This window comes from Silene latifolia, chromosome X (genome assembly GCF_048544455.1).
Source record: "Silene latifolia isolate original U9 population chromosome X, ASM4854445v1, whole genome shotgun sequence".
Lineage (NCBI taxonomy): Eukaryota > Viridiplantae > Streptophyta > Magnoliopsida > Caryophyllales > Caryophyllaceae > Silene > Silene latifolia.
Genome location: NC_133537.1, coordinates 10,601,645 through 10,615,805, shown reverse-complemented (window position 1 = coordinate 10,615,805; position 14,161 = coordinate 10,601,645). Strand labels below are relative to the sequence as shown.

Sequence of the window (14,161 nt, the reverse complement as noted above, 5' to 3'; positions counted from 1 at the left end):
AAAAACTTGAGAGTAATCTCTAAAACTTGTCTTATCTTCTTGTGTTGTTACACGAGTGGTTTGGCTTAAGAGGTCGAAACGCGATTTCGCACCTTGCTTGAACGAGGGACGTGATCCTAAGTTTAAGTCGAATTGTTTGACGAGTATCAAACAATTCACCCATTGGCGTAGCTATAGGTCTAGCTACGACAAATATCCTTTCCTTTTTATTCAAAACTCACTACGAATATACGGATTGATCGGGTTGCACCTAGTGCATTCGGATCCTTCGTCTATTTGTTAGTACAAGTCAAGACTTCCGCTTGCGATTCACATCAATTGTGTTTGATTGGATATTGTCAAAGGGTATCTACGCATCTTGTTCTTTACAAATTTGTTTGTTCATTCGTTTTTTTAGTCCTTCTCAAAACAGTTGCTTCTTCTGTCAGAGATTTGTAGCAAATGAAGTTTCCTAGAAGCCCAATTTCTATAGTAGTTTAAATTATGGATGAATTTTACATGATTTTCATAAACCCTAATTTGATCAACTCTAATTTAATTTACATTTACCTGATTTCATATAAAAAATTGTTGCATAACTAATAAAGTTACTTGATCAATAATTCAATTTGAGAATAAGATTCATAATGGAGTAATTTGATTAATTTTGAATGAAAGAGAAAAGGGAGAATTTTTAGATGAAGGGCATTGTGTGGAAAAATTATGAAAAAGAGTACATGAATAAGTAAAACTTGTACATGAATGAGCAACTACGTTAATTAATTAATAATACGACAAAAGGATATAGTTCGAATTTGTGAGGTGTAATTTACGATTTGCTAAATATGATATCTCCTATCTAAATCGTTTAGATAAACGTTTCAAGGGATTTGACCTGAATTCGTGAAATTTCGTTTATATGTTGTGCGTTATTAGAATTTGAGGATGAGATTTAGATTCATTTTTCCGTCAACAAAATCCCCCCTACTACTAAGAGAATAAAATTCTCTTAGTTTTCCCTCCAAAAAACATTTAACTAAATAAGGTAATAAATAAAATTTTCTTCCATTACATTATTATCTTTTCAATGAATATATTCTTATAAATAAACTCTAATTTTTTAAATAAATTCATAATTATGATTTTTCATTAAAATAAAATAAAACTAGTTTTTTTGCCCGTGCGTTGCACGGATATTAAAATAATGTGTGATAAATTTCACAATCAAATGGAATATAGACATATAGTACATGTTCAAGTCTAAGATTTTATCTATGCCGCATGACCAAAAAATAATTCCCGTTAATATAGTATTGACATAAGAATAAAAGATTGTTTGATTAATAAAATACTTTTTTTTAGGAAAACGAAACTAATATGAAGTTTATATATATGATACTTGGGCTGATAGTTTTTAGAATTTGTTCATTAATACATGTTTGTTTTTCAATTGGTCAAGGAAAACAATAATATCTACTTTGCATAATCAACTCAATGATGCAACAAATTTCCTTTCGAATAACAACCATAATTTAATCATTGTTGGATGAAATTGTAATTATGTAAAAATATTTAGAGTTAGTTGGAATGTTATATCTCCCGGTCAAACTATAGAAGTACGTTTAAATATGAACCAAATTCCGACGCAATACTACATGGCTAGGGCTGTTTATGAACACACGCACACGCACACACATACACACACACACACACACACACCCAAGTAATAGTCTTGGCCCCCATATTCTCATTTGAAACAATATCTTTTTTCTTCCCTATTCACACACACGGTCTAAAACAATCTCATCCTTTGAAGATCGATCTTTGTACCCGAAACTTATCTCAAATTTATCCAACCAAGTGAAAAACTAAACCCCTACTTCTAGAAAAATCCACCATCCAATGGAAACTAACCCTTGCTCTTGACAATGTTGTTTTTTTAGGAAAATAAAACCAATATGAAGTTTATATATATGATACTTGGGACTGAGAGTTTTTAAATTTTGTTCATTAATACCTGTTTGTTTTTTAATTGGTCAAGGAAAACAATGATATCTACTTTGCATAATCAACTTAATGATGCAACAAATCTCCTTCTTTAGAATAACAACCATAATTTAATCATTGTTGGGTCAAATGGTAATTAAGTAAAAACATTTACAGGTAGTTAAATGTTATATCTCTCGGTCAAACTATAGACGTACCTTTGAATGTGAATCAAATTCCAACGCAATACTACATGGCTGGGGTTGATTATGACACCCCCTATAACAATAGTCTTGCCCCCCATCTTCTTATTTGAAGCAAAATCCTTCACGCAAACCTCTATTTTTCTTCCTTATTCACACACATGATTTAAAACAATCTCATCCCTTGAAAGATCGATCCTTCTCTTCGAAACTTCTCTCAAATTTATCCAACTTGTCATTATTCATGTTACCTATGTGTTTTAATGCAAGTGATATTTTGCTGATAAATAACCTTATTTATTTATTATCACTATCCTCGTTAAACTCATCACCCTCCATAAATGCACCCTCCCTCCACCCCACTAATTTACCCGCAAAAACAACCTCCTATCCACTACCACTATCACTACCTTTATGCCACGTTTTACATCTAAGAAGTCATAAATCACATTCACCTCTATAAAACACCAATCTTTACTCCAGATGATATGGATCCTCGTTTCCCTTACCGAAAACAATTTATTTCTCCTTCAACAAAGAAAAGTTTAAGAAGCAATCTTCCCTCTTATCTCTTTTCCCTTCTAGTCTTTTACTCGCCCCCTGCCCTACCTCCATTCCAGATACTCAAACAAAGTGTTTGGGTACTATGTTTGTAAACTGAATATGTTTGAATAAATCTTACTTCCTCCATCTCATTATTATTGTCCCTTTTTCTTCAAATATTATTATCTCATAATTATTATCCCGTAAAGATTAAGTTGAACATGACGAAAAAAAATGCAGAAACTTAGGTTTTGTTTGATAACGACAGATTCAACATTTTTTTTTAGCATTTTGAGAGTTTTTTACACTATTTAAATAACAAATGTGCTATTTTGAGTGTTGATTATCGACATATTGAAATAGTAGATTGTCGTGTAATTTCATGTTTTACATTATGACCTTTAATTAGTATATTATAAGAAAATAAAAATTGAGTTTTTTTTTTTTTTTTTTATGTCTGAGAAAATTAAAGTTCAAACTTTATCTTTATCATATTTATAATTAATATTTTTCACTTAAAATATATAAATTTAAGCAAGTTCAAATAAGTTAGCTAAAAGTTATAAATCACAAATTGTACGAAGCAGTATAATCATTTTTTTATTAATATGAAATAAATGTCATAAACTTAATGAAAATATTAATGCGGCAGACAACTATTGAAGAGTCGGCAAGTACGTGACCCCCTTTTAGGTTTAAATTTTTTCATTTATTTTTATATTTTTGCCTAAAGGTGGTTAAAGTATCGTATTATGAATGACGAATATGTCTCACTCTTCCCCAATTCGTATCTCTCCCTAAATTATAGTGATGATGTGCTCAATTTACAAAAAAAAAAAATATATAGCATCAACAATAATTAGTTTGCTCCATATAATTGAATAGTACCGTTTTTTATGCATGTAAATTTGTCAGAAGAAAAGTTTGAGAGAGACGGTTTTCACTATGTTAGGGAAAGACTACTCTTACCCTTTTATGTGTTTTTCATGACTTTTTTTTAATATTGATCGTTGCTTGAATTGAATCTTAACCTTATACATATTTCTATAATAAGTGTATCTAATTTACCTTTAAGCATCATTCAAATCTATTTTATTACTCGTGGTACCTTTTTACTTTAAATTGTAAAACGATCGCACAATAAAGTTTTTCAAAACATTTACTCATTTTTCATAATATGATATTTCGATTCGCAAATTAGCAACAACTTTCTTTATCTTTTAATACTCCTTGAAAAATAGATATCAAACTTTGTACTTATCAATAATTTGTGAATATCTTATTTAAATTTTAATTAATATACTTTTATATAATGACAAATGAATGTAAATAATATAATAATAAATTATCAATGGAAAGTGAAGTGTATTGTGAGGGAAATAACTTTAAAATTAGTAGGAGAAATACATATGACATTTGAAAAATAAACTTCAAATTATGTATAATTAAATATGACATCAACAATAACAAAAGACGTATGGGCATATTTCAGTGTTCATTTTACTCTTTACATGAGTAAAATTCCATGTATACGTATTATGCATGCACAATTGTCACAACCCAGTTCGACCAAGGGTCTTTTAGCCTCATAATACCTCATTTTTTTAATCGAAAGTTGTTATAAAATTGGATATTATAAATATATCAAAGGTTTTTTCCTTTTAATTTAATAAAAAGTGAACAAATACAAATGAATAATTTTTTAATATTAATAAATTATAGATAATTAATTTATTTCCTGTTTCTAATAATAAAATTGTAAAATAATTAATTAATTCTCATTTTTAATAGGCAAATTATATTCCTAATTATAATAGAAAAATTTTAAATAATTATTTCACCTAATTCTAATAGTATAATTAGGAAAAAAAAGCCTTAATAAATTGTTAATTTATTTCTATTTCTAATAGAAAAATGGTAAAATAATTAATTAATTCTCATTTCTAACAGGAAAATTATATTCCTAATTATAATAGAAAAATTATAAATAATTAATTATCTCCTAATTCTAATGCTAATAGTATAATTCGAAAAAAAGCCTCCTTTAGTTATATATATTGATTGATATTAAACTATAAAGTATAAGTTGCTAAATTTTTCAGTAATGCAATAATTATTACTGTAGAGAATAACTTGACACATGCTTACTATTAGCTTCGTGAGAAAAAAAACATTCACTAAAAAAAATTCACAACTTAAATAAATTTTTTAATTAGTTTTCCATTTCATTTTTTTGTTTCATATCAAAATACAATTGAGTGAACTGATAAATATTGATGAGGTGCAAATTTAAAAAGTATATAAATCCTCCTATATACTAAGATAATACAACTTCTCTAAAAATTTTCCTACAAAGTGCTCAAACTTATGTATGGAAACAAATTAGATTTTCATTTATTAAACTAATTTTCCATTTAAAATAATCTATACATAAAAACGGTATCACCTATTATTAACTTCGTGACGAATTGAAAAAATAATTTTTTAAAAATAATTTGATGTAATTAAAATATTTTCATAAAAAAACACAATTCATGGAATTATTCAATTCTTTTAATTAATTTTAATATTAGTTATTTTTTATAAAAATTATGAGATATAAATCTCAAATCGATAACTAATACACTAAAAATTAAAAGATCTATATCTAGCGCGCATTTGCGGGGGATCTACACTAGTTTAATATTAGGTCCAAAGAAATAAAAAAAATTCCAACTCTCAATTCATCATATGTTCAGTTCCGTTGGCATCCCTATTCATATGAGTCATGACTCACAAGTAACACAGGGAGTTATGAATCACTGGTTTGCGTTTGGTAATGTTAATTAATTACTCAGTACAATATTACATGACCTAACTTTGATCAATGTTGGGTTTTTTCAATGAACAAGCGAACAATCGACTAATTCTCACACTTCGTAGCCTTTGAGAAAGTTGTGTTGGCTCACACTGCCATGGGGATCGAAAGAAAAGATGTTACGTAAATAGCCTCTTGAGAAATTACGATGCTCCATCGTATAGGACGTGAAATTGAACATATACATACATACATTAAGAATTTGAAAGGCAATCCATGAAGGTACTAGTCTAGATAAAGAAGGTGAAATTAAGTAACCTGTAATTTGTACAGATAAGTACAATGGTTATCAACATCCAGTTCCAAGCAGAAGGCTATTATACACAAATTGAACGAAAAATAAAATAATGCACAATTGCAGGGCGTTGTTTCAACAAGGTTGGAGCTATATAACATAAACAATTTAGCTTCAGAAATTGAATTTCAACTCCAGATCGAAGGACTTCTGACGACAATTCTTCAACAGAAGCCAGGCAACTGGGCAAGCACGCCAAAATCACAATCCTGAGCGTTAAGATTAGCCTTCTTCTCCGAACTCTTGTGTGAATCTCTCGTGCACACCAAGGTCGGATTTGCTGACAGTTGGCCTCTGTCGTGCAAGTACCTTCTCAAAGTCGACTCTTGCAATCGGGGGTGGAACAATCTGTAAATAGAATGATTAGTCTTGAAGATGGAAAATGAAGACAGGTATCTACTGAAGCAATTAACCAAGTCACAAGTACAGGCCTCACTAGTATATTAGCAACATGTAATTTTGAAGAATATAAAAAGCAGAAATGCAGGGATACGAGATCAGACGGTCGAAACCATTGCCAATTTATCATAAGCAAATAGCCACATGTTTAAAATTCCACATTCAAATTTCAAGTATCATCATTACAAGCAACCCCAGACCTTGGTAACGTTTTCTTTCAGTGTCAATGAAGCCACAAGCATAGGTAAATCTTCTCTTGGATAAGAAGGCGCCTTACCCCGGCCCTTCTTGACTCTCCAAGATCATGTATATTTTGGTAAGGAGTACATAAAGCATGTGGACTCGCAGTCATTAGTTTAAACATGTCCATGGTTCAAATCCTGGGCTCCTCCAATTTTTGTTCCGACTTCCAAGCCCTTACCAGTTACCACCCCTTAATGAATTTACCAGTAACCTAGTCCTGTTAGTTGTATTCAATTTTTATACAATACCATTGAGACTGCTTCTCTTATTTATACCACCAATGTAGAGTTCCACAATTCATCCTCCCCCAAACTAGCAATTCAGCAGTGAATCACCCCAGAGATCCGTATAATTTTTGTTACATTTAAAGGGAGATGCCTGAACAATTATTTCATTGCCAAAGCCACATAGGAGCGAAGGAACTTAGAAAGCGGCACACACTTCTGTCAGATATGATCTCCTAAACTAGCGATTCAGTAATGAATCACCCAGAGAAACATTGAGTATGATTTTTGTTGCCTTTTGAAGGGATATGACTATATGAGTGCACGATTAGTTCCCTGCACAAAACCACAAAGAAGTGATGGGCTATGATACTCGGACTCACCCTTTTGCCCGGAGTACCCGTGTCCGTACGACTGATGGGAGTTAGAAAACCGCACAAACTTCCGTGCCTGATATGACTGATACACGGCCCTATATCCAAGACTAGATGGATAGTGAATGGGTATTATAGCACCCCGATCAAAACTACTCATGGTTACCAAGGGAAAATCGACGATGAATGGGTGCTAATCAATAATTATACACACACTGCATACCTTGGCAGCAAGTCCTTTTTCCGCAAGATCTTGCATGGTCGTTTGCACAGCACCTGGCTGCCTTGCCCCACAAGGTATCCATATATCATCTTTTGTCTTGTAGAAGAACATGGCATCTTGGGTTTTACGAACAGGTTCAAAAAGTACATCCTTGACCTGTTGGCAGGTTTTACAACATAATTAACACAAATAATAAGAAATACTTATAGGAATATTTATAATAGTTGGGTCTCAACCATCACCTTAAGGTTTTGGTTGAGTTGGTTCATCTATCATGGTATCAGAGCCAGTGTGACCGAAGGTCACGGGTTCAAATCCTGGCACCCTCAAAACCCCTCAAAAACTCGAAGTGGAAACCCAGCACACGGTACGGGGGAGCCGGTGCACAACTAACCACTCTTCAAGCCCAACGGGCATTTGAGTGAGGGAGCGTATAGGAATATTTATAATAGTTGGGTCTCAACCATCACCTTAAGGTTTTGGTTGAGTTGGTTCATCTATCAATACTATAGCACACTCAATTTTTACAGAGTTCTATAGCGTGTGCAAAAGGGTGAAGAACCTATGACAACATTTCAACGAAACAGTAACATATTTGTAGGTCACTTACACAAACTGATATATCTGAACCAGAGAACCCCTCTGTTTTACGGCCTAAGAATTCAAAGTCACTTTCAGTCAAGTCATGAGGAGTGTCTCCAAGATGAACCTGGATACAATAGAACAAAGGAAGTAGATGAGAACATATACCATTCAAATATGAGAGCAATCAAGGGAATACATAGAGAATGAACAACTAACATTACCCCAGTGCTACGAAAACTCCTGCCAATGGCGAGGTAAGGGTGGGAATGGATGTAAATTTCCAGATGACCTATGATGAAAATCTTGTCGAAAATTGTATGGAATGATTGTTACTTCACGATAAGAAACGTGACTAGTTTAATGAGTCATTATTGCTTTATTCCATCACAATCCATAAGACGATAAGCAAATAATAGAACTGTAGCTAGAGAGACAACTACCTCCTCACCCAAATTCCTCAAGGGCTCCCGCAAATGGCGAGGTAGCAGGGGTAGAATGTATGCGGTCTTGTCCTTGTATTAAGGGCACAAAGAAACTGTTTCCGAATAACTTATAATGAAAACTATGTCAAGATGCATAGTGCGACTTTAATTTCACAATTAAAAAAAGAAACGCAGCACGTTTAGGGAGTCATTTTGCTCTATTTCATCCTAACTGATAACCAAAGAACAATAACTCCTTGGCTCCATTAGAATGAGAACATAGGTAGAGAGGGGGGGACTTGACTATGCAAAAAACACAAACCTTGAACATATGCTGCCGAGCCTTTTGGTCTGGTAGTGGAATATATATACGCTTGTCAAAACGCCGTCGGATAGCCTGCACATAACATACATAAGTTTATCAACCAAAATATTATACAAAATGGGAGGAAATTGTTCCTTTTAATAAAAACTTACCTGATCAAGAGCGTATGGGGTGTTAGTTGCAGCAAGAACAAGAACTTTCTCATCATTGTGTCCTACACCCTAAAAAGGCAATAACATAAATAAATAAAAACTTCATTCAAATTATCCAAAAAATTGATCGCAATACAACTCATATTCATAAGATCTCCAGCTATTCAATGTTAGTTTGCTGGCTAGCAAATAGAATAGAATGGAAAACAAAATACTGCAAATTCGTGAAAAGGTTTGTAGTCATCCTTATTGAGGCCAAAGATTCAGAATTCTAATACCACATTTGTTGGCACATCAAAAACTTGAAGAAAGGGCATCAATATGATGGTTTTATATCGACATACAGTCATACAGACGTAGTGAAGTAAACCAAAAAAAATCAAAGGAGGCAAAACGCTACAAGCATAACCAACAGGTGAATGTGCAATCAAGCACAGCACACTTACAAGTGACTGATGCCAAAAGTGTTAGCGGGTGGGAAAGAGAGAGAGTTTGATTGCACTAATATAAGAACAGACAATAAGCTACCTTTGAAACAACACAAATTACATGTATAAATACAGCACACCAAAGAAAAACTTATATAGAAATCTATACAGTTATACAGCTCAGTTTATAGTAAATTCACCTGCATTTGCACTAGGAGCTCTGTCTTTATACGCCTGGAAGCTTCACTTTCATTCCCCTCTCCTCTCTGACCACATAATGAATCTATTTCATCAACGAAAATAATAGAGGGAGCACTTTCGCGAGCCATCTGAAAAAGGTTTGAGACTAACTTTTCACTTTCCCCCATCCACTTTGAGACCAAGTCTGAGGAAGAAACGCTGAGACAGCAACAATGAAGAATTGAAGGTCACGAGAGAATAACAAAATATGAAGAAAGAGAGGGCTGCCAGGACAACAAGAGGAAAGAAATGGAGAAAAACAATCACCTAAAATATTAAGAATCTTTACTAGTACAGTTTAAATTTTTACAAGTAATTGAGATCACTAGGATTGACTTTGAAAGAAAAATGCAAGGTCAGCACATATTTTAAATTTCAGGGGAAAGAAAATCGGAAAATCCCATGAATGGAACAATGATACGGACTGTCCTATTCGTGATTTCGTGCAAGTTAAGTTGCACATTTCGACAATTTTAAACAGAAAGGAGTCCTTCGTAGAGCCATTAGACAGCTAGAAACGGCAGACACCAATTAGCGCAACCTTAGCAGCTAGAGAGAGTCAGAAGATTAATTAATTCCTAAATCTATAAGAATCATCTAGCTGCTTCTAACAATAACATTAAGACTAAAGAATGGTCTCTGCATCCCTGCATCCCCCAATCCAGAGATGACAAACCATGGCAACTGCATACTCTCATAATAATGGTGTATATTAGGCAACAGAAAACAAAATACATCCGAAGGCAGAAGCATACAACTGCAGTACTCGGCGTAAAATGAAGAGTCTGTATCTTATAAGTTGCGAAGGAGTGAAGCCCCTTTCCAAAGAGCCTTTGGTTATCAACTTTGACTGAACATCATAAAGATTTAAGTGCCTAACAAACATTTTTGAGGTAAACATTTGATTCATACCCATATTTTCCAAACGATCATACAAGGTTTACAGCATTAAAGCTACCAGCAAACAATCAAATTTGATGTTCAACTGGTAGCTATATTAGCCAACCATGATATCAATACCACTGCAGGTAAGTCGAATTCAGACAGTCGCAACCAAATTTAGCACAAAAATGAACATACAAAAGATAAGAGGCTTGTTTTGCTAAATTAATGCATTGATCTCAAGGAAACACTACATGCACCAGTAACCACCTAATTATCTAGCAGCGATAGTACTTATAAGTTATAACCAGTTAAGCACATACACATGTTTACCTAAAGAATGTCGAGTCTGCTTCAGTTGCAACAGCCTTGGCCAAGTACGATTTTCCTGTTCCAGGTGGTCCATACAAAAGAAATGCTCTCCATGGTCGTCTCTTACCTGCACAAGAACAGACCCTGTTATGACTAAATTGCCTGCATCCAAATTATTACTTTAAAAGTCATGCGACCAAAGAAAAGCTGTATTCATCCAAGTCTGAAAGTCCTATGAGCCTATCACAAAATGAGAATGAACAAAAAACCTTTGGTGTTAAATTAAGTGTTACTTGGCCTCCATTGTAAGTTTATGAATAAGGGTGCATCTCCAGGTACAGCGCTAGGTCATTTCTCCAATAAACTAAATTTGTTTTCTTATAAAGTGAAGCACTGTTGTTCATTTCTCCAATAAACTAAATTTGTTTTCTTATAAAGGGTGCATGTCCAGGTACAGCGCTAGGTCATTTCTCCAAAAAATCTTGATTGAAATCGCCGCCCTTTTTTTGTTTTGATTTTTTATCATTATCGAGAAAATAATCTCAAGTACACAGGTATGGAAGCTATAATTGTAAAACTCATGTACTTAAGATAAGCGTCCAACCTAGATACTTCACCAAAAAATGCATGAAGTCTGTCAAGATTAAATATGAAGACTCTAAGTGATATATTCATCATAGAAAAGAAAAATGATCACGTATCCCTTGCCTGCATATAGTGCATAAGACACATGCCAGGCAAATCCAAATAGCATGTTGGTAGAAATCCTCCCCTACCCATCAAAACATACTAACATAGCACACACTTATCCCTCTCTCATAGGCTCTCTCCTAAAGTTATAAGAGGAAACGAGTAGGAAACTAAAACTTAGTGAGGTCATCAATAAAGAGATCCATGTGACCCAAAAGTACCCATGCCGAAGTAATTCATGGTCTAATGTTTAAACCATATCACATTTAGCATATGCTCCTCGATCCCATTAAAAAAAACACAAGCATAAACTACTACTGCAGGCTCTGCAGCAACAAGTTCAATACAGCCAGTTGTATTCAACATCCAAATTAGCATGTTCCGCTATCACAAACACCAAAGCCTTGCCAAGTGAGCAAACCCAACTGAGCTATGATGCAACAACGAATAAGGTCGATCACTCTAAGGAAAATCTGCCTACACAAATTAACAACCTCATCTAGCGAACAATATTAAGATGCTCAAACAAACACCACCATATATTATCACTACGCCACTAAACCACCCAATTGCAGCAAAGACATTCAACACATTCAAATACAACTACCAAAAGTCACCCTAACGGACACTTAATATCTACTTAAATACAACAAATCTATATCATATACTCCACAATAACTCAACAATGTTCATGTTACTCCCTCTGTCCCACTCAATTCTTTACGGATTCCACATATGAATGACTGAGTTATTTCTTTACATTTCCTTTTTAAGTAATACTCCCTCCCATCCAAACCAAAGGTTACATTTCACTTTATTACGCTTGCCGAGGCACGTTTTGCAACGTGAATATCTTTAGTTACACATTATTAAAATTATAAAAACTTGATATTCTTATAGCATTCATGACGATGAATCAAACAAGATCTCGCATGACTATGTTTTCTCTTATACATTACTAATAATACCAAAGATTTTCTACAATCATGAATAGTGCCAAAAAGTCAAATGTAACCTTTGGTTTGGATGGGAGGGAGTATGTTTTTACCTTAATACATTACCATATAGCCCATACAAGACCACGTCCTTTTGTTTCATTCCTCGAATTCAACAAAAGAAACAACCAACAAGCGCAAAGAATTCACCGGGACAGAGGGACTAGATCAAACCTCAGCTACATTATGCTCCCTATGACATATTTCACTTGAATTTCAGCTAAATTACTCAAAATTCAGCAAAATAAACAACAATTCATCCAAATTTCATAAACCACAAACCATATACATTATACATACAAATATACAAGCATTCTCATATAACAGAAGATGATTAAAACAATACCAGTGAAAAACTGTGGAAACTTAACGGGCAAGATAACAGCCTCCTGAAGCGCTTGCTTGGCGCTCTCCAACCCCGCCACATCATTCCACTTCACATTCGGCTTTTCCCTCACAATCGCCGAATCCAATCCAGCTCGTAACTTCTCCTTCTCAGCATCATCTCCGCCACCGCCTTCTCCACCTCCATTCTGCTTCCCTTTAGGCCGAGCCTGAACCGCCGCATCACCCCCAGTCTGTCCATTACCCGACCCGCCACCCTCATCAAGTACCGCCCGAATCTCCTCGGCCCGACGGAGGTAATCCGTGAACTTGTGCGTGATGGCTTCGCGGATCTTCGGGTTTTTCTCGTATTTTAGATGGGTTTTGAAGTATTCAAGCGCGTTCATGTAAAGAGGAAAAGCTTTAGCGTAATTTCCGGCATTGTCTTCGGTTACTGCTTGTTTTACGTACTCGATTGCTTGTTCTTTGAAGTTGCTGTACATTTCGAAGGAAGGAATTGATTTGGGGATTGGATTGATTAGGGTTACATGTGAATTGGGGAAGATGATCGGGGAATATGGAGGACTTTTGATTGGAGGTGAGTGAGCTGGTGATTGGATTCGAAAACGAGAGCTTCGTAGGAGCGGAAAGTTCCTCCTCTTTGCGGGCAAACTGAATAAATGAAGTTGTCAAGTACTCGTGCTAAATTAGGTGTGTAATCGAGTCAATTTGGGCTCGAGATCAGCATAGAATTTTGGAATTTTGAGTTCCAACTAAAGATGGCAACGGATCCTGAACCCAATCCAGATCTACGGATCCGGATCCTGATGGTTAGGATATGAATCCTAATTTTTCGGACCCTGTGAATATGGATTGGATATGGATCCACTTATTTGAAAATGGATCTGGATATGGATCTGGAAAATTTGGATCCACCGGATATGGTCGGATATGGATCCAACGTTGGTGTGGCGGATATGGATCTGGATCCTATCGGACCCTACCCAGATCTGGTCTAATGTCATCCCTACTAACATTACACAAACACAATACACAAGTTGTAAGTTAGAGATGGCAACGGATCCCGAACCCTATCCAGATTCGCGGATCCGGACCCTGATGGGTAGGATATGGATCCTAATTTTTTGGACCCCGTGGATATGGGTTGGATATGGATCCACTTATTTGAAAATGGATCTGGATATGGATCTGTAAAATTTGGATCCACTGAATATGGGTCGGATATGGATCCAACGTTGGTGTGGCGGATATGGATCTGGATCCTAACGGACCCTATCCAGATCCGCTCCATTGCCATCCCTAGAACTTCCAACTAAGATTTGGTTTAAGTGTCAAAAAAAAAAAAAAAAAATTAGATTTGTTAACTTAGATTTGGTGTAAAGCTTGTCGGGTTTTACAAAATTTAACGTTTAAGTAGGCTTATAATAAAATTCAACTTTGAATGGAGCTCGGTTTAACG

The 14,161-nt window shown here is 34.7% G+C and overlaps 1 protein-coding gene across 1 annotated transcript; it reads right to left on the bottom strand.

Annotated features, from left to right (window-relative positions):
* Positions 1-5,784: 5,784 nt before the first annotated feature.
* On the bottom strand, positions 5,785-13,380 carry LOC141622826 (protein SUPPRESSOR OF K(+) TRANSPORT GROWTH DEFECT 1-like). The gene is made up of 8 exons (XM_074438844.1): positions 12,704-13,380; positions 10,694-10,799; positions 9,439-9,637; positions 8,811-8,879; positions 8,656-8,730; positions 7,937-8,035; positions 7,327-7,482; positions 5,785-6,211 (listed from the first exon to the last, which is right to left on the bottom strand). The coding sequence occupies exons 1-8, from the start codon at positions 13,182-13,184 to the stop codon at positions 6,086-6,088; spliced, it is 1,311 nt and encodes a 436-aa protein (XP_074294945.1). The 5' UTR covers positions 13,185-13,380; the 3' UTR covers positions 5,785-6,085.
* Positions 13,381-14,161: the final 781 nt, after the last annotated feature.